Raw genomic sequence first — 20,933 nt, 5'->3', positions numbered from 1 at the left:
TTTTTACATACTAGAGTGCTAGGTTTTAGAACAGATGGGTGGTATTTGAACCTAGGGCCCCTGACCCAGAGATAGGGACACACCTCTGAGCCACAAAAGCTCTAAGGCTCAAACAGAAGCTTTTTAAAAATTTAACCTACTTTTCTGATCATCCCTGTTCAGAGACATTACTTGACACCTCTGGAGTAGGCGGTCTTGAACCCAGGCCTCTCAATCCAGAGGCAGGGACACTACCACTGCACCACAAGATAGCCCAACGCTCAAACGGAATAGCCGCAGAATTGATTCAAAGCAGGCAACGCTCGAGTTCAAGTCCAGAAGTTGGTAATAACATCTCTGAATAGGTTGATATGAAACCATCAAGGGGGTATCAGTGGACACCATTTGTTGCTTAATTAGTTGACTGGTTAAATTGCTGGTGCTTTATTAAAAGAAAAAGAAGAACTAGATTCATATCGGAGTCAGAGAGAGGACTCAAGGCAAGATGGTGCTTTTCTGGAGACAGATGAGTCTTAGTTACATTCAGTACTCTCAAATCGGTGCACAAGCTGACAGAACTGCTTTAAAACTCCAATTCCAAGCAGAGGCCAAAAAAGCAGCAGATATAAAAGTCAAAGCCAACAAGCCAAACAAAAAAAAAGAGTAACATGATCTGAACAACTTCTATGGACATGAACTTATAAAGGTGAGAACGCTTTGACCCACCATCCTGAAAGATTATTGATGAACCCATTTGAAGGCCATATCTGCAAAACTGGCCAAACGCTAACTAAAAGAGATACTATTTTATAGAAAAGAGCTGGGTTCCTTGGTCAGGCTAAAGAAGCCATTAACAGGTCTAGACAGCAGGCCATGGTGAAGATCATTGTTCCCGAGTGCCTGCCCTACTTCTGCAGCTATGTTCACTCTTGGTGTCCTTAGAGAGGGAGCATGCACTGTCCACCAAAACCCTCGAGGCATTTAGGGAGAGATGTGCACTGTAGGGGCTGGGCTGCATTATTTCCCCTTCCAATCCCATTTTGATTTAGTCACAAGTCACCGGACACCAGATTACAGTCCAACTGGTTTGTTTGAAATCTCAATTTTTCAAGCGATCTGAAATCTCAAGCTTTCAAATCAGCCCGTTGGATTGTAATCCAGTGTTGTGTGACTTCTGACTTTGTCCACCCCAGTCACCCTAACACAGCACCTCCGCATTTTGATTTAGTCTCTTCTCTTTCTTTACCATTCCCCTTTGCTGTTGTTGCACTGCCCTGGTGCATAGTGCTTGTTAATTGATCCTTTAACTGGGTGAATGGGTGATTTGGTGGTGGGATTGTTAAAACAAAAGTAGAGCTGTGTTCAGGTCCCTTGTGGCACAGAGGTGGTGTCTCTACCTTTGGGACAGAGGATCCTAGATCAAGCCCCACCAACTGTAGGGATTCTATGATTCTATGAACTCTAGAGGTATGTCATAAAACATCTGGTCAGGTTGATTAAAAATATTTTTGCAAAAGAGGGATGGGTTCAGTCCCCCTCCAACACCATTTTCATTTAGCCCTTTATTTGTCTTCCCATCTTTTTCGATTTTGGTCATTGTTGCACTGCCCCTACTTGATTATTTAGGTGAATTAGCAGCGGTATCAAAAAAGCTGGGCTCATGGGGGCTCTTGTGGCACTGTTACAGTGTCCCTACTAGTAAGCTGGAAGACTTGGGTTCAAGTCCCACCTGTTCCAGAGATGTTGTGACATGTGTGAGCAGGTTGACTAAAAATAAAAAAAGAGTTGAGTTCTTGTGGCACAGTGTCCCTACCTCTGGGCCAGAAGGTCCAGGTTCCAGTCCCACCTGCGCTGTTAAAGGACGCCAGTGTTATGGATAAAGAATGTGAAACCATTGTAGAATAGATCACGTTGCAAAATGATACATATATTCAATACTTTAAGACACCACCATGCCCAGTTGTAAATGTTTCTTTTGCCCAGGAATTAAATTAAGTAATAGGCATGGACCTGAAGATGTGGGACAAAGATCAGAACACTTATCTATAATTTTGTAGAATATGGTGATCAGATTTAGCAAATCCACCATAATAGTAAGGATAAATTAACGATAATGGATAAAGTTATGGAAAAATTGCCTTGGATCAGCAATAAATCTTAACAGGTAATGGAGGTCGTGACTGACAAAGTTCAGGACATGTATGAGAACTTAAACATTACTGTAATGCATACTGCCACAGAGAACTCTGTTTGGCAATGGCTCATGTGAAAGAAGCTATGCAATAATTCACTAAATGTTGCACAAAAATACTGGCAGATCAGCTGAACTGTAAGTTACAAACTGGACTGGCATGGGCAGTAAATGCAAAGAAAACTTCTTACAGATAGTTGGGAGGCACAGCCCAACCCAATCATGGTATGATTGGAATTTAAATTACCTTCAATACTTCATGATAACACTCTGGCACTAGAAGGCATAACAATCAGCCTGAGTTCTTTTTTTACACACATCTAAACACGTTAGATACTGGTAGAAAAAAAAACATTCATTAAAGCTGAGGCATCACAAAAACGTGGAGCTTGGAGATATTGCAGACAATCTCGGGGAGATTTCAGATCAGGTGACACAGTTTATTATAAGAGAGAGAACACAGGAGTGGAAAGGGCCAGGAAAAGTTATGGACATGATGGGAAAACTTTCACGATGTGGGAATCAGACTTTAAAGCTGCATTTCTCACAGGTAGTGGGGACAAGGTGTGAATTTGCAAATTCAGAATGTGGGAGAAGGTGTTGCTAATGAAGCACCATGTAAATTGCATAGCCATGAGCACTAAAAATTGAAAACAGAGGGGAAGACTTAAAAGCTCAGAAAATAAATACCAGTACACGGCCTGATTGTGAAGAACATGAAAAAGCAATCTTGTTTGGGGATCACTTGCCGAAATAGGCTCATGGATACCAGCCAGCAGCATCAGACGACTGCGGTGGCCACAACAGTGGGATAAGCAGTCAAGTCTAAAAGGAAAATATAAGAACTATCTAAATATCCAAAATCAGGGACAAGAAGTAAGGCCACAGATAGGCAACAGGGTTTACAACAGTGGACAAGTAGAAAATGCAATTTTAGTACTGATTCAGGAGATACAATCAGGAGGAAAAGGCCACATACAGCCGAGAGGATTTATAGTAGACATGCTGACGGGGGTAACACAAAGAATCTCAACATGAGAGAACAGGCCACAGTCTGACAAGGAAACTGGGTTGCAAGGGTAGTAGAGAGCCTTCTTGGACAGATAGGAGCAGAAGTCCCAATGATTAAGAGGTGTTTGTGGCTGCTGGCAGAATGGAAGATCAGGTGATTTAAACAAAAAGGCTAAAAACTTTTACATTTTACATTTGGAAGTCTTACATTTTACGTTGATAGTGGTTTACCAGTTTTGCCTTACTGGTGGATCTTTTCTATACAGAATCTCACCATGGTGGGTGATAATGTTTGAATTCAATAAAAATTTGGACTAAAAGCCAGCCTCAAACTGACCAGGTCAACTAGCACAAAACCCAACTGTTCACTTTATGGAAGGAAATCCTCACCTGGTCTGGCTTACTTGCGACTCAAGACCCACAACAATGTCGTTAACCCTTAACAGCCCTCTTTGCAATTAGGGATAGGCAACAAGTGCTGACCTAGCCAATCGTGCCTACGTCCTATGAATGAATATATTTTTAAAAAATGACCTGTGGGCACAGCAACAGCAATTTAAAAGCTATGTTAGGCTAATTTTCTAAAGTTAAAAGTGGTTAACAGCATTGTCATAAGCTACAGATGTCCGATGACCGCAATGTTTTAAACACGGATTTGCAAATCACAACCAGAACAGGCAATTTAAAAAATAATTGTTGCAACATCTTACCTGCCACATAGATTGAATTGTGAGAGCACTGAATTTCCTGAACAACACAGGAGCTTTTAGGTGGTTCAAGCTGATGAGGAAACTGTCTGTCAAAAGATCAAAGCACAATGAATGTGAGATTTAAAAGGTACATCAACATTTCATTAGAACAACAGATATATTATAACTCATATCTATAAATTACTCTTCAAAACAATTTCAACTATAAGATCTCACCCTTAAATGCATCTTTTCTGCACTTATCTAATTCTGGCCTCCTGAGCAACCTTGATTTTGATCACTTCATGACTGGTGACCATGCTTTCAGTTGCCTAAAGCTCTAGAATTTCCTCCCACCCTCTGTACCTCACTTTTCTCCTTTAAGACATTCCTTAAAATCACTTCCTGATCAAGCTTTTGATCATTTGACTTAATATCTTCTAATACGGCTCTGTGTCATGTTTTGTTTAATAATATTTGTAAGAAGCACGTTGGGTTGTTTTCACTAAGTTAAATGTGCAAGATACAGGTTGTTGCTGACATCGTCATGTCCTAGTCGAGGACTTGAAACCAGAACCATATGACTCAGAAGCAAAAGGTGCTACCATCAGATGATGCCAACTTTGACAAAGGAGCCTCCAAAATGTCCACCTTCTTCCTCTAAACAGGATTTCTCCAGCAGCGTAGTTGACAGGGCCCCCAGCCAGATCTGACCCATCTCCCACTCTTCCACCCTTACCCCTTCTCTTCCCTCCCACAACAGCAATAGGGTCCCTCTTGTTCTCACCTACCATCCCATCAGCATCTACATCCAGAGGATCGTTAGTCGCCATTTCCACCACCTCCAGTGGGATGCCACCACCAGATATATATTCTCCTCCCCTTCCTTGTCAGCCTTTTGCAGGGACTGTTCCCTTCCGGGACACCCTGGTCCACTTCTCTTTCACTTCCAACACAGGCCCACAGCACCTTCCCCTACAATCACAGAAGGTTTAACACTTGCCCGTTTACTTCCTCCCTCCTCAGTATCCAAGGGACCAAACACACCTTCCAGGTGAAGCAGTGCTTTACCTGCACTTCACTCAATCTCGTCTACTGCATTCGCTGCTCACAGTGTGGTTTCCTTTACACTGGGGAAATGAAACACAGACTGGGTGACTGCTTTGCAGAACATCTATGTCCTGGCTACAAAAAAAGACCCTGAGCTTCACTTCCACTTTAACACACTGCCGAGTTCCCAGGCCAACATCTCCGTCTCAGGCTTGCTGCAGTGCTCCAGCGAAGCTCAGCACAAGCAGGAAGGACAACATCTCACTTTCCGCTTGGGAACTCTACAGCCTTCTGGAATCAATATTCAGTTCAGCAATTTTAGGGCTTGAAGCACCTTTTCCCATGTCCTTACCCCAACTCCCACACACCAGGCCTGGTCATCACTTGGCTGCTACCACACACAACACACCGTTAGCTACTAATAGTCCCCATTAGCAGCTATTAATTCTCCTATGCTGATCGTTAACACTCTTTTGTCTGTCCTACTGCTGTTCTCTCTTTTTGGGGTCTGTCTCCACCTATTGTTTATTCCCACCCCATCTTCTGCATAAATACCAACCTTTCCTGGTTCAGAAGAAGGGTCATTATATCAGAAACGTTAACTTCAATTTCTCTCCACAGACGCTACCAGACATGTTGCGTTTTCCAGCAATTTCTGTTTTTGGTTTCCTTTCAGTTTATCCAAGACTGAATGCCAGGCAAAGCAGCTGAATGAACGCAGTGATAACATACCGATTTTTACCAAGTCCTTTGTGTATAGAGCAGGAAGTGGATTGCAATCCTGTAGAAGGCTATTGATGAAATTTGTATGATCTTTTACTAAACTTCAGTTTTGCAATTTTGATTCCTGGTCCATCACTAGATTCAAGCCCGTAATCTATTTCATAGATCTTGCGCTGCAAGTTTTGGTTCCATCTATTATAACTCTATTTAATTAAATTATTTGTGTTTGTACTTTTCCTAGTGCCTGAGGTTTTCCTCAGAATATAACCTAATACACATCATGAATTTATCTCTATCATAATTATGTACAGAAAATATTTACCAGGAAATATATAAAATACATTTGGGGGAAAAGACACTAATCTGCACTCACTGAAGGAAGTCACCATCTTTTATCTTCTCCAAAGCTTTCATCACTGCCATTCTAGTGAATACGGACTGAAAAGAGAAACATCCGTTATAATTGGTTCTTAGAAATGTAGGTGTATGTCCAGGATGTGGCAAGATTCATTACATCATATGTTCACTTTACAGCACAACATTACTAACAAGTCAAATTACTTAGCAATCAAGCCCAATTTACGATTAGTCTCTAATCCACAGAAATAATTTGTTGGGACTTTCGGGCAATCTCTGTGGCATTCTTCACATACTGCATCACACAAAGTTCCACTGCAACCTCCAAGGAGAGACTGTTCCCACAGGGTGCACAATTCCAACATAGTGAGCAGGTCTGCACCATACACAGGCATAATGCCAACAAATTTTCTACTTCACTGTGTACGATTCACACAAATATAGCAGAAAGTTGAAAAGGCCAAGAAGTAGAGGTCAGGTACATTTTAATAACCACATTGCTTTTCTCCCTGGTCTTTCCAACATCGCTCTCCTTTCCCCTTTTATCCCAACCTCAACTTCAGTGTCAATTCATCCCTCACTGCTGGCCTACTGTGCAGTCAGGTTTTTCAATCCAGTTGATTTGTGATTCATACACTTCCAAACCACTGAAATTACCCATTTTCTGAACTTAATCTTTTCTGTGGCAGTCCTCTCTTCTTTATCTAGTTTTGATAAATAATGGGAAAAAAAGTAAGTTCCAGGACTGGACACAGAATAAATTTAGAGCCACTGAAATTTCTAACATTGCCACTAGTTGAATCCCACCACAATAAAATGGGGATTCACCTCTCAAACAAGCTCTCACTGTGGATGAGGTCCACCTGTAACATGCCATTTGGGAGCTCTTCTTCCTCCCACAGCATACACAATGATCTCATATCTTTCTCAGCTTGTTACTCCAAGCCAAAATAAATCTTCCTGGAGTTGTTTCACGCATTCACGCATCATTAAAACTGACCATTCCCACTCTATAACTTTGCCGAACTTAATCCATCACCGTTCAACTGCTACAGAAAATTTCTGTGCTTTTGACACTTCTAGACTTGACTATTTGAATGTGCCCAGGACTAGTCATCCCTTTTCCATCCTCCATAAACCTGTGCCCATTCCAAATTCCATGACCTATATCCTAACTTGCAAGAAATTCATTACTCCTGTGCCTGCTGACCCACATTGGCTCCTTGCATGGCAATTTCTTGATTTTGGCATTCGCATCCTTATCTTCAAAGCCCAACCATAACTAAGTAACCTCCTCCAGTCTCACAAACCTCGAAAATCTCTACACGCCTCTAATTTTGATATTTTGGGCATCAGTGGTTTTTAAAATCACTCCAGCAGTGACAAGGGTCCCTTTGGTGCCTGGACCATAAGCTTTGGAGATATCTTTCTCAAAATGTCCCTTCCCTATACTCTCTCCTCCACTGAGAAGCTCCATTACGCCCATGTCTCACCTGTTCTAAAATCTCCTTTTCACTCTTAATGTCAAGTTTTGTTCAATAATTTCCTCTGAAATCTTGGGATTTTTTTACCACCTTAAAAATGAAATGTAAACACAAGTTGTCCTTCACTCAAGATATCTGTTATTTTCAGAAAACATTGACAAAGCAAGTTGGACATCACTAATAAAGTGACTTAAATCACTCACTCAAATAATACAATTGCTTCAATCCAACTAAAACAATTAAAACAAAATTTCATTGCAATCAGCTAGCTTCGACACACTTTGACATCTTCTCACTCCACTAGCCTGTGCAACAAAGTTTGGGATCTACGCTGAAACAAATTTCCTTTTTCTTTGATGTTCAGATTAAATTAATTTACATTCCAAGTACTTCTCTGTTACTTCAGATATTCCTATTCATGCGTTTTCTGTTTACCTCTTTAAATATCAAGATTTGCTACTATGGCCAATAGTTAGTAAAAGCTCATTAAAGAAGACTTTACATATGTCAAACAAACTGAAACTCAGTTAAAAATTCTGAATTCCAGGGTAGGTTGCACATTAAGATTTGAAGAGTAAAGCTAGATTCTGTTTTAATTTGTCTGAATCTATACCAAATCCTTCTGATTAATGACAAATAGCCAAATAACCCATAAAATGGGCAGCACAGTGGCTCAGTGGTTAGCACTGCTGCCTCATAGTACCAGGGACCCTGGTTCAATTCCACCCTCGTAAGACTGTCTGCGTTGAGTTTGCACATTCTCCCCATGTCTCTGCGGATTTTCTCCAGGTGCTCCGGTTTCCTCCCACAGTCCAAAGACATGCAGGTTACGTGGACTGGCCATGCTAAATTGCCCTTAGTGTCCAAGGATGTGTAGGCTAGGTGAATTAACCATGGGAAATACAGGGTTACAGGGATAGAGTAGGGGGTTGGGTCTGCATGGAATGCTCTTCAGAAGATTGCTATGGACTCGATGGGCCAAACAGAATCCCTACAATGTGGGAGCAAGCTATGAATTATCCTAAGTTACAGTGTTCTTCCTTGAGAACAAGCAGGGCAGCTAAGGCTATGTCTCCAAAAACACTTACAAGATGTCTTCTAAAGGGAGATGGAATGACTATTTGGTGTATTCCCCTTCATTCGAACTGAAACATTACTTCTAAATGAAAGCAATGAATCAGAGTCAGTAATTGCAAAATATGAGACCAGCAATTTCACTACTGAACACTTGAATCAGGATATAAAATATCCCAACTACACCCTCAAAAAAATGAGGGCTCTTGAAGACAACCTTTTGATTTTCTGGGCTAAATTTTCATTCTCTCTTTATTAGGTGACACAGTCACATAGTTGCATCATCTTTTCCTTTTACATTTGGGATACTTGGACCTACACAAAAATAATTCATCAGTATCCTCAATACTATTGACTCCATTAAACTTGAAGTCACAAGTCATAAAGGAGTACTAACTTTCAGACACCACATATTTAATTTGGCACAAAGCAATAGTACAACAGGCATAAAATAACTGACACATATTTCTGCACACGAAGAGCCATCACCCTAAACATACCTTCCACATACTGATAAGATAATAGCTACTATATTTCCATTGCATTTGCACAAAGCTGGAATATTTCAACCAGGCAGTTACTTCCCTTTTTACTGCCTCTCACATTGAAATCTCAGATTTCAACTTAACAACTGAAAGAGTGTTTATTACAACAACAGCCACTACATTTTCCCCCTATAGCTCCTGAACATACGTAACCTTCAGTTAGATACACTACATTCACTTGCAAGTAATCCATTAGCCCAGTGATTCCAAGTCTTTCTAGCTCCAATGTGGCAGTGTTGCTTTGTTGACAGGTTTGAAACTGTTCTTCCTTTAGTACCTTCCATCCCACATTGCAGCCTCCCTGTTCCCCCAAGTCCCCTTGCAGCCTCCTCCTTCCTCCAACACCCCTGGCCCCTCAGGCAGATGGCTACCTTGGCAAACAGGCCACTACTGGCCCTGGTTCCTGGTCCTCTTCACTACTGCTCCTAGATCTCGGCTCTTGGCCTCGCACTTCTGGATCTTGTTCCCCCACGGATCTCGCACTGCCAACTCTTACTCACCTAGCCGTTTGCAGCTTGGCCAGTCAGTGGTTGTTTCTTGACTGAGTTTGCTGCTGATACATCGGAACAGTTCCTCACCCTTTCCCTCCAGTCTACTTACAAGGCGAGTTTCCCATGTTCAGTCAATCCTGTGACTGAAACTGCCCAGGCCATTTGGGGTTTTCAAGGGCCGAATCACCTGCTGCCCTGTGCATTTTGAGTGATGAATAGGATGCTATCTAAACAAAAGTATAACTTACAAAAAGCTTTCAAATTAATTTAGGCCAAACATTAAAAATCGTTATAAAAATACCTGTTTGTTTTTTGTTGGTCTAAAGCACTCTCGACATGCAGTGGCCCTGGATTAATAATAAAAACAACTATGAAAATTCTAACAAGAGCATAACTTTAAAGCTCGAATTTATATTTTCTTTTCTACAAGGCAGCATTATATTTAAAACACTGAATTCTAGTCACCCAATCTGAAGTGTTCAACGTCAGCAGAATCTTGATTTCAAAAAGGACACACATTGACTTTCCAGTTTTCTTTTATCTCAAGTAATTCAAATTTCAAACTAGCATGGTATTATTGGACATGATGTTGCAAGTCATTTTACAGACTGGAGAAGTACAATGGCTCACTTCCTTATCCACAGTTAACTATAACAGCAGGAAAACACGGTACAGAGGATATTTAGGGAAGTGTTTTATCTAGAATTACAAATATGCATGTATTCACACCAATAATTGTTGCAGCTCATTTATACCAATGTCCCGAATGCTTTCCCCCCATTATGCACAGCCTTTCATTTGGATGTGTAGTCCCTTAAATCTTCTTGCATAGCCATGAACATTTCCTGCTCCATTCAAGGGATTTTCGATTTTTCACTAGGGCTGTTAAGAGTACGGAGCTAGTTCAGGTTGCCAACCTGCACCCTACAGTCCATCCTGGCCAGTCCCACTGTAGCAATAGATGTGACCTACTCCTCCACAATTTTCATTGAGGCAGACCACATTTTTTAAAGGGTTGTAATTCTCGGTACAACAGGGTTGCCATGAAACATAATCTGCATGAGGAAGCATCTTGAAAATAAGTTTGAGAGGTCCTCCTCATGTCTCCCATACCAAGGTCTAACCCTCCTTCCACCCATGGCCACTCTTGACACCTATGCCAAGCTCTGGAGATTAAGGATAAACAATAAATGTTAACATAGCTGGGAACATCCACGTTCCGGTATCTTGTGTTTTCAGAGATTGAAACCCAAAAGGGTCTGAAAGCTTGACACTTCTATTGGGCTGCAAAGCATATTGGGAGACAGAGGGAGGCTGCAAGGGCAGGAAAGGGTCCTTTTCTTTTATAAAAGGGTGGTACTTCTAACATGTAAAAGTTATGAATTTATTTATAACTTTTTTAAAACATATCTACCTGAGATGGAATGGTGGATCAGTGCTGCCTCACAGTGCCTGGAACCCAGGTTCAACTCCAGTCTTTCAAAAGGTTCTGCATGGTAGGTTATGTTAGATTACCTGGGATTCAGGTGAGCTCACTAATTGGATACAAAATTGGTTTGACGGTAGAAGGCAGAGGGTGATGATAGAGGGTTGGTTCTTGGACTGGAGGTCTGTCACCAGTGGTGTTCCGCAGGCATCAGTCCACTTTTATTTGTCATTTATATAAATGATTTGGATGAGAATATAGCAGTTAGTAAATTTGCAGATGACACCAAAATTTGCGATATAGCAGACAATGGGCTGAGGAGTGGCAGATGGAGTTTAATTTGGAGAAATGTAAAGTATTGCATTTTGGTAAAACAAACCAGGGCAAGGCTTATACAATTAATGGTAGGGTCCTCGGTGGTGTTGTAGAACAGAAACACCTAAGGGTTCAGGTATATAATTCTTTGAAATTTGTGTCACAGGTATTCAGGGTGGTTAAGAAGGCATTTAACACATTTGCCTTCATTGTTCAGTCCTTGGAGTATCGGAGTTTGATGTCATCTTGAGGTTATACAGGACGATGATGAAGTCTTTTCTGTAATACTGAGCAGTTCAGATCACCCTGCTGTAGGAAAAATATTACTGAATTGAAGAGGGTTCAGAAAAGATTTAAGAGGTTACTGCCCGGAATGGAGGCTTTGAGTTATAAAAATAGGCTGGATATGCTTGCACTGTTTAAACTCAGGCGTAGGAGGTTGAAGGATGACCTTATTTAGGTGTAAAAAAATTAAGAGGGGCATAGATAAGGTGAATAGCAAGGTATTTTCCTGAGCATGAGAGAAACTATGGGGCATATTTTTAAGATGAGAGGAGAAAATTTTTAAGAAGGACATGAGAGACAACATTTTTTTTCCCCACAGAGAATGGTTCATGTGTGGAATGAAATACCAGAAGAAGTGGTGGATGCAGATACAGGTACAACATTTAAAAGACATTTAGGTAAGTACATGAATAGGAAAGTTTTGTACGGGTATAAGCCAAGCACAGGCAGGTGGGACTAGTTTAGTTTGGAAACACAATCGGCGTGGACTAGTTGGACCAAAGGGTCTATTTTCATGCTGTATGACTCTATTAATCCAATTAAGTTAGAGAGAGGGAGAAGAATCATTGACAAAGTAGCAAAACTAAGAGGGCAATTCTCCAAGTCAAAATAGTTTGAACTCAGGCAGACTCAAACCACAGAGCAGGTAGCAGCTACGTTGTTTTATACGTACAGGAGATTTACAGATGAGGGACTAGTGTCAGAGAACAAGGGTTGGCTAATGTTGTCTTCATGTACAAAATGGGAGACAGAACAGAACTCGGGAAATGTAAAATAGTTTAACTATATAATGCTGGAATAATAAGAAGTGTACACAAAAAATTAGAGAAAAGAATTAAAAAAAAAAGCATGGGCTCCAAAAGGTTAAGAATTCTATCATGGGAAGCACATGCAAGGAGAATGTAGTATGCCATATACTTATCAAACCCTGTTTGATAAGATGCCACACAGAAAGTTCATGACAAAGGTTAGGATGTGTGGAATTGAGGACAAATAAGTGAATGGAAAACAATCGTCTAAGGAATGGAAATAGAGATCAGGGCAAAACAGTAATCATTCAGATTGGAGAAAGTTAGAAAGCAGTGTTCACAAGTAGTGCTCAGAATATTCTTGTTCATAAATTTAGGTAATGATTTGAGTATTCACTTCTGGGTTGTGACTGCACAAACTCATTTAAAATAGGAGACACTGGGCTAAAAACACATTCTTTACTGCATATTTTCTCAAAGGATTTCATTTTTGTCAAGAATGAAAACTGATACAACACAATTAAAAAAAGTGAAAATCAAGTTCTTTTGACAATTCTAGAAACTTAATACTGTACTGATAACAAAAGAAAGCATAATTTATTCATTCATATTTCACAAGTGACAATTTGCTACTGACATTAAGTTGGTTATATATAAATAAACTATTAAAAATGTATTAGCATTCAACAAGTAGGAAAATAATAAATAGGGCAACTTACAGAAAGTGGCAATCCCCATCTGTTTCAGGGTGTGCGAAAACCACACTTACTTCAAATAAGCTCTAGCATTGAAACAAAGGCAGTTTATCCTCCAGTAAATAAATTGATATGGCAATTGTGTAGTTTAGCTAAAAGTTTCTGTCTGACCATTTCAAGAAAGTAACCAAATGCTAGAATTATTTATCAAAAAAACAAAACCAGCTTATTTCTAATTGAAAAGAATATAATATAAAGTAGTTACGTGTTTTGCATCCATTTTTCCTTCAAAATATGGGCAATTCACAAATATTCTTATACGTCAATAAGATTTTATTTCTTAAAAAGGCAACCAATTTAGCGTTTCAGTAGTTCTAGTAAAATAATTCTAAAAATAAACCCTTCTAATGCATTGCACTACATTTCCACATTCTAACATGTTGAATTATGAAACTGCAATTGTAATAAAAATAAACATTGCCTAAGATCATCTTGAAATTGTGGAGCAAATACTGCACCTTCCCATCCACAGGCACACCCAGTTCCTCAGAAAGCAGAGGATGAGTTATCCACTTGTAGACTTCTTTAAGTTGTAAAATATCATCCTTCATTAAAACATTTCCCAGTTGTCTGTTAAACAAGAAGAGTTTCATACTTAAAATCTCCTCCAAATCTCATGTTATGCAGTAAACTTAAATGACCAGAATAGCATTAGAACTTGGAAAACTAGGATTGTATGGTTTCAGGTGCAGTGATTATAGTAACATTAAAAATTATTAGTAAAGGAAATTGTGCAACCGTTTTAGGCATAAACTTGTGATCAAATCTAAATGAAAAATTAAATTGCCAGGCTTTGCAATGCACAGTAAGCCTGGATTTTAATTTACACCCCATAACCAAGGAGAAGCTAATTTACTATTTCATCTCAGAAACATTTCAGGTTATAGAGTAAACCTACAGCTGGAACTGTTATAACAGTAGCACACTCAAGATTCTGCATACAAACCACATGAGCGCTCCAGTTACACAAAAACCTTGACAAATAATGATGTCTTATAATACTTGCAGTGTCAAAATTACAACAAAACTTGTGTGTATTAAATATTTTATCTCCATCGTACACATAAATTAGACAGTTCTAAACTCCAAGCTACATTAAAAAAAATTCCCAGGGCTTTTTGCACATCCCATTCTACAAACTGGATATGGAAACCACCCTTAATGCTTGAATGAACAATTTAACTTAAACTTTCAAAACTATAATAAAGGAAATCAAAATTTGTATTCTCAGTTCTGAAAGGTTACTGGACTGAAATGTTAACTCTGCTTTCCCTCCACAGATGCTGCCAGATCTTCTGAGTTTCTCCAACAAATTCTGTTTTTGCTGCTATTGTTGTAATCTCACGGTTCAGACAATGATCCAAGTAAGTTTTGCTCTTACTATGGCATTTGTTTTCATTGGGCAGAACATGAGGAAGAAATGGTTTGAAATGTTGAAATTGAGTAATTTGTATTTTGTTTTCCATTTTTACTCCATCTTCTTCACATCCTCAAAAAAAATGAATAGGGTGACAGACAGCCCAGTAAAGCAATTAACATTACGACAGTTATTTAAGTCTGAACAAGTTAGATGTGCATCTGGTTATAAACAGATCTGAGGATTATAAAAACTTTCCTTTGAAAGGTGTTAGTAAGTCGTGAACATTTATTATGATATATGATTTGATAGCAGTTTTAGAGATTTACTGAAAACATTGAGGAGAAACTTTGCTGGAGGTTTTATGCAAAAACTAGATGTCAACTAGAACTGAATAAACTGTAGAATGGCATTATTGGCATCTGTTTAGTTCAGATTTTGGCAGCTGAGCATTCTTCATAGAACCAGACCCAGCTCCTTTACCCTAACAGCAGGATCATTGATCGAGCATTTCCCTGGTTTTATAATCCTGCTGGTGGAATAAAATAATAAATTTAGTTAACAGGTTGGGTACAGGCACAATAAAAATTAAATAAATACCAGTGAAAACAAATGGGCTTCTTAAACTAAGTGACTTTTACTTGTTCCACATTTTCTCACTTGATGATTCATTGTCCTGTAATTCCTCGATTTTTTTTTGAGTCAGCTTGTTTCTCCATTTCCTTTCAAAAGCCCCAACTCATTGCTGAAACTAATCTTTGTGGAATCGAGGTAAAGGGTTTTGATTTCTTCACAAAGCTGCACAATACATGTTTATTTATAGAAAGAGGAAACCGGATTTCTAGTTCTTGAAATTTTACATGTGTCACACATGACTTCAAACTGCTTTAGGAGAATGGTCCAGCTAATGCCAGACTTCAGGGGCAATCCATTCCTAAATTCGCACTAAAAATTGACATGATTTTGTCAAATTACTATTAGTAAGCTACTAATAATTCAACAAATTGAAATTAAAAATTCATTCTTCAACATTTGTTCCTATCTCCAAAATGGACAGCAGTAACCAGGAATAAACATGGCACCAAAAAACATTTTAACTTGATAATTTTTTTGTAAAAGGAAGTGCTTTGAATAGGATAAATCAGATGTATAGGAAATTTTTTAACAAGAAATAACAGAAGTTAAAATGAAAGGAGATGGAATAGAGGGAGTGAATGAAAGGGGGGACAAAGTGAATGGAGACAGAGAAAGTGCAGCAAAACTAAATTGCTTTCATTGGCATCTTGAGGAAACAGGTTATTTATCAGTGTTTAACTAAGTTATAAAAATGCAGGAAATGATACTACTGAAAATTACCACGAGTAATTAAATACACAAAATAAACATTTTTTGAAATCTTAAAAAGAACCCCATTTTAGTTAACAGTCAAATGGATTTTGCGCAGAACAGTAGAACCTCACCCTTTAGGCTGCTGCATTGAAAGCAAAACATTTATTCAAGGTTGACTGCTCACTATTCCTCCCCTACCTTGTCCCTGTGCTAGCTAATACGTGCAAATCTAAATCAGATTTTTTCCTGAATGCTTGTTTAAAGGATCCTGTTTCTATTGAGAGCCTCTGTATCACATATTACTGACTTTCAATGTTAATAAACCATTATCTAGCCTTTGTGAATGAAATAAAGATCAAAACTGCATCCACTCACACTATATTCCCAACAAGCAGCCATTTTCATGTTAATTATTAGTTGAATACAGCCAGAAAGTTTTAAGTTTTACTTCTTCATTTGTAGCCCTATAAAAAGAAATATTGTACTATGACTCATTAAATGCAGAGCCATTTGCAAATCTGCTCTGACAATACTGCTGGTCATGTCACTCTCATTGGGTCATACAGCATAGAAACAGACCGTTCAGTCCAACCAGTCTACACCGACCATGTTCCCAAACTAAACTAGTCCCATCTGCCTGCGCTTGGCCCATATCCCTCCAAACCTTTCCTATTCATGTACTTATTCAAATGTCTTTTAAACGTTGTAAGTGTACCTGCATCCACCACTTTCTCTGGTAGGTTGTTCCACAAACGAACCATTCTCTGTGTAAAAATGTTGCCCCTCATGTTCTTTTGAAATCTTTCTCCTCTCACCTTAAAAATATAGCCCCTACTTTTGAACTCCCCCACCTGAGGGAAAAGACCTAGGTTAACATTTGCAAAGCAAAATTAATTATCCATCACTGCATTATTTCGAAATGTTTTTAATCTGTATTTATCTGCTAAACACCTTATCTTCTCCAGGCCACAGACAGCGGCCTCCTTTCTCTTTCTCTCCCCGACTTATTACATTTTTATCTCTCTGACTTCTTGCATGTGTCCTCAAAAACTATCCCTTTGGTGACTCTTTGGATACTGAAGTAGTCGGTGTCCATATGTAAGGAGGCCTGGACAATATTCAGGGTTGGAGTGATAAGTGGCAGGTGATATTCATACAAGTGCCAGGCAATGATAATATGCACAAGCGAATATCTAACCTTCACGGAATCCCCCACTATCAACGTCCTGGGGCTGAACTGGACAAGTCATTATGAATACTGTGTCTACAAGAGAAGGCTGAGAATTCTGTGGTGAATAATTAATCTCCTGATTTCCCAAAGCCTGCCCACCATTTCAAGACACAATTCAGGAGCGTGATGATCTAGATGAGTGCAGCTCCAACATTACCCAAGAAGTCTGGAACATTTTAGACAAGGTTACTCATTTCACTGGCACTTTTTCCAACACCTTAAAGCATTGATTCCTTTCACCATAATGTAGTTGCTACGCCAATGTACCATCTACAAGATGCACAGTAGCATTTAACCAAAACCATTTCAACTACGCTTTCCAAACCTGTAAACTCTACCACCTAGGACAACATGGGCAGCAGATAGATGAGATCACCACCACTTGCAAATTCCCCTCCAGCCACACATCATTCTGACTTGGAAAAATATCACTGTTCCTTTTTTGTCACTTGGTCAAAATTCTGAAACTCCCTCCCTAACAGTACCATGGACGCACCTACACCATTCAAGATGAGAGCTCACCACCACCTTATCAAGGATAATTAGGGATAGCAATAAGTGTTCACTGAGCGAGGGACACCCACATCCTGAGAAAGAACTTATAATTGCCACCTTCCACATTTACTATACCTTTCTCACTTGCCTTAAGCCTTCCAAATTATTGTTCACTGAAATGCCTTGTGATTGTTCATTGCATCAAAAAAAATACTTCTTTTCAAAAATATTTACTCAGCTAGTTAGGAAGCTAACAACTGAAGTTGTGAACAATCAATGAAAGATTACATCTGAATCTCAGGCATGATTAATATTTTGAAACTCTTTCCTGCACTATACAATTTCACAATGCTCAAGTCTATGGAGCAGCACAACATCCCATTCAGAGATATTAGATGTGGTCCTGACTTTTACTCCAAGAGAAAACAAAACTGTAAAGGAAAAGCCACAGAAGAGATGATATCCAAGACCCCCGTAACCTCTTAGCTAAAGGTAGGAAACACAAAAACAAAACAGAATTGGATTTCTTTAGTTGGTTATGTCCTTAACTATCTATAGAATGATAACAGAAGTTACAGAAAATGTATTTCCAACTGTCAAGCAAAGGTATGCAAAGTTTTTGTGTGGCTTAGAACTTTGTTTTTATCTGCGGTGCTTTCTTTAAGGAAAGTCCCTTCACTTTACTTGTCAGAAGTGAGTGCCACCTAGTGGTTCAATTAAAACATGCAACTACTGAGTTCAAACCCCAGCATTCAAAATGACATGTCTCAATGACACACATCATGCATCATATAATAACCGCACAAAGCCAAAACAATACTCCTATTATAACAAATTGTCCAAAGTGTACAGCTGCTTTTCAAAAGAATAAAAAATGCAATATATTATAAAGTTAATAATTTCCTCAAATGATCAACAACAAAAATTGTCATTTTGCTCATTAATTTGAAAAATATGGCAAATTGACTTGAGCTCCAAATATGAAATAATTCAATATCCGAACCTTTACCAAATTACTCAGTTTTAGTTTCCTACTTTTCCCCTTACCTGTTACGAGCAATTTCCTTTGAAAAGTAATATCCCATGGTTAAAATTTATTTTCAAAACTTAAAAATCATTTGAGAGGTCCACAACTCTCAAGCAGACCGCAGAGACAAAAAAAAACTTACATGAAGCAACCAATCTCAGCCACAAAGCTTGGTTTATATCAGGTAAAATGCAGCAAAAAGACATTGTTAGTCTCAATGTACCATAAAGAGTCCCATTGTATCAAGAAAAGGGAATTGGTAGGACTTTCAACAGAAGAGAAACAGGGCAGCACAGTGGCTCAGTGGTTAGCACTGCTGCTTCACAGCACCAGGGACATGGGTTCAATTCCACCCTCAGGTAACTGTCTGTGTGGAGTTCGCACATTCTCCCCGTGTCTGCTTGGGTTTCCTCCAGGTGCTCCAGTTTCCTCCCACAGTCCAAAGATGTGCAGGCTAGGTGGATTGGCCGTGCTAAATTGCCCATAGTGTTCAGGGATGTGTGGGTTATGTGGGATGGGTCTGGGTGGGATGCTCTGACGGTCGGTGTGCCCACTTGTTGGGCCAAAGGGCCTGTTTCCACACTGTAGGGATTCTATGATCTAAGAGAACCTTTAAATTAGGAATTGTGAAAATGCGTAGGATTTGAGGAGTCATTCTTTACAAATATTAATCTGAGAAGGACAGTGGCCCATTACAACACAGTCAGTGACTTGACAGTGGATTTAACATGGTTTGAGACCTTTTTAAAACAGATCTATCTTACAGCGAGAAGTGCTCAAACATTTCAAAAGGTCTCCAGTTCGTCAATAACAATAAACCACGAATATGCTTCATCTTTCTTTGGGAAAACGTTTTAGGAATTCCACAAAAAACAAAACTGACATTTTGACAAATTATGAAAGCTTTAATTATCTCTCAAGATACCAAAGATTGAACAGTATTTAAGTCTTTCTGTTCCATGTGGCTATGTAAAAGCAACATCATACTTGGTACCTGAAATCAGAAAAATTAGTTGTCTGTCAAATTTCATTTTCACTGGTTTAAATGAAGGACAGGAGATTGGAAGGTGCAGGGTTAAAGTAGAAAGTGGTTAAATCATATATTAAGACAAAATTGGTGACAGAAGTTAAAAAGACAGTGAAAAAATAAAGTTTCTTAAATAAGATGATCTTCAATTACACAAAAGCTTTAGCAAGTTTTTACAGTGCCATGCAATTTCAAAGAATAGGTTCTTTGAAAATGAAAGCAGTTTCAGATGAAGTATTTAATTATTGCAAAACAAGCACAAAGAAAATAATTACCTAGAATAATTACTTACCCTACTTCCTGTTTTACCAGCAACCACGTGGCATGCTATTAGGCAGATGGACACACCCAAAGACAAAAGGAAGAAAACAAGTGTAAACAATTGAAATGAGTTAAGATTTCCTGATACCTGTGACCGAATGTCTAAGTACATCACATGAAATACAAGTCACAGCTCCCTCAACAAAGCATGAAACAAGACAGGAAGTGAACATCACACATTTGATTTATAGTAACTGACATTCCAAACCTGCTCAAAAACGACTTTAGGAAATTAACTTCACTAGAAATAGCAACAATATTCTTAAGCTTTATGGCACATCTAAATTTCTATCTATAATTATCATTTTGTTCACGTTGAATCCCTGATTTATTAATGATTAATTATTATTATATTTTATGAACATACAAAAGGCTTTAACCAGAGCTTTTGTGGGACTGGAGAATAATTTCACGAAGTGATAGGATCTGCAACATGGTTCTGTTTTGTATCAGCATCAAGCACATTTGGATCAGGTATAAGTTAACCAGATATACAGCAAGGCTCTTTCTTCTAGGTCAACAGCCTACCACATTTTAGAAGACCATGCCCTAGCCCAAGGATTTCAAACATTTTGCTTCCAAGACCACTCCCACCCATGTTATAACATTTCCACAGACATCACTGCAACTCAAGTCTTTTTCCACCTGTATCGCATTAAACATACATGTTGATTACTTTTGTTTTACTTGACAGTTATATTCCAGTATTTTCCCTTTGTAGGCTGAGATTTTCTCTCTTCTCTTTTCTCTTCACTGACTGGCCAGAAACCTCTCTCATATTTGCCTGTCCAAATTACAATTTTCCGTACCTTAATCAAGCATGTTAAATAAAGTACATACTGTACAAATAGGGTACTGGACAGTTCTAATTCCTAATATAATACAGAGTAATTCAGTGGGTGAAGATGGAGTGTTGTAGAGGAAGAGGAGCAAAATCACGCGCACAAGATGGAATTAAAAGAGAAATGTGCAACACAAACAAAACATTGACATATGAGACAACAAGGTGCAGGGCTGGATGA

The 20,933-nt window shown here is 38.9% G+C and overlaps 2 protein-coding genes across 4 annotated transcripts in view; one reads left to right on the top strand and one right to left on the bottom strand.

Annotated features, from left to right (window-relative positions):
* The window catches only part of pus10 (pseudouridine synthase 10), a 65,003-nt gene that overhangs the window by 22,948 nt on the left and 21,122 nt on the right, over positions 1–20,933 (bottom strand). For all 3 annotated transcript variants that reach the window (XM_048601304.1, XM_048601303.1, XM_048601305.1), the window contains exons 5-10: positions 19,883–19,917; positions 13,583–13,694; positions 13,089–13,150; positions 9,896–9,941; positions 6,017–6,081; positions 3,892–3,977 (exon numbers count right to left, since the gene is read on the bottom strand). In XM_048601304.1, the coding sequence (XP_048457261.1) occupies positions 3,892–3,977; positions 6,017–6,081; positions 9,896–9,941; positions 13,089–13,150; positions 13,583–13,694; positions 19,883–19,917 (406 nt within the window). The remainder of the gene's footprint in view (positions 1–3,891; positions 3,978–6,016; positions 6,082–9,895; positions 9,942–13,088; positions 13,151–13,582; positions 13,695–19,882; positions 19,918–20,933) is intronic.
* LOC109918749 (ATP synthase subunit epsilon, mitochondrial-like) lies at positions 485–646 on the top strand. The gene has a single exon (XM_020518692.2). The coding sequence runs from the start codon at positions 485–487 to the stop codon at positions 644–646; it is 162 nt and encodes a 53-aa protein (XP_020374281.1).

Source organism: Rhincodon typus, chromosome 9 (genome assembly GCF_021869965.1).
Source record: "Rhincodon typus isolate 14 chromosome 9, sRhiTyp1.1, whole genome shotgun sequence".
NCBI classification, from domain to species: Eukaryota; Metazoa; Chordata; class Chondrichthyes; order Orectolobiformes; family Rhincodontidae; genus Rhincodon; species Rhincodon typus.
This window is presented reverse-complemented; position numbering and strand designations above follow the sequence as displayed.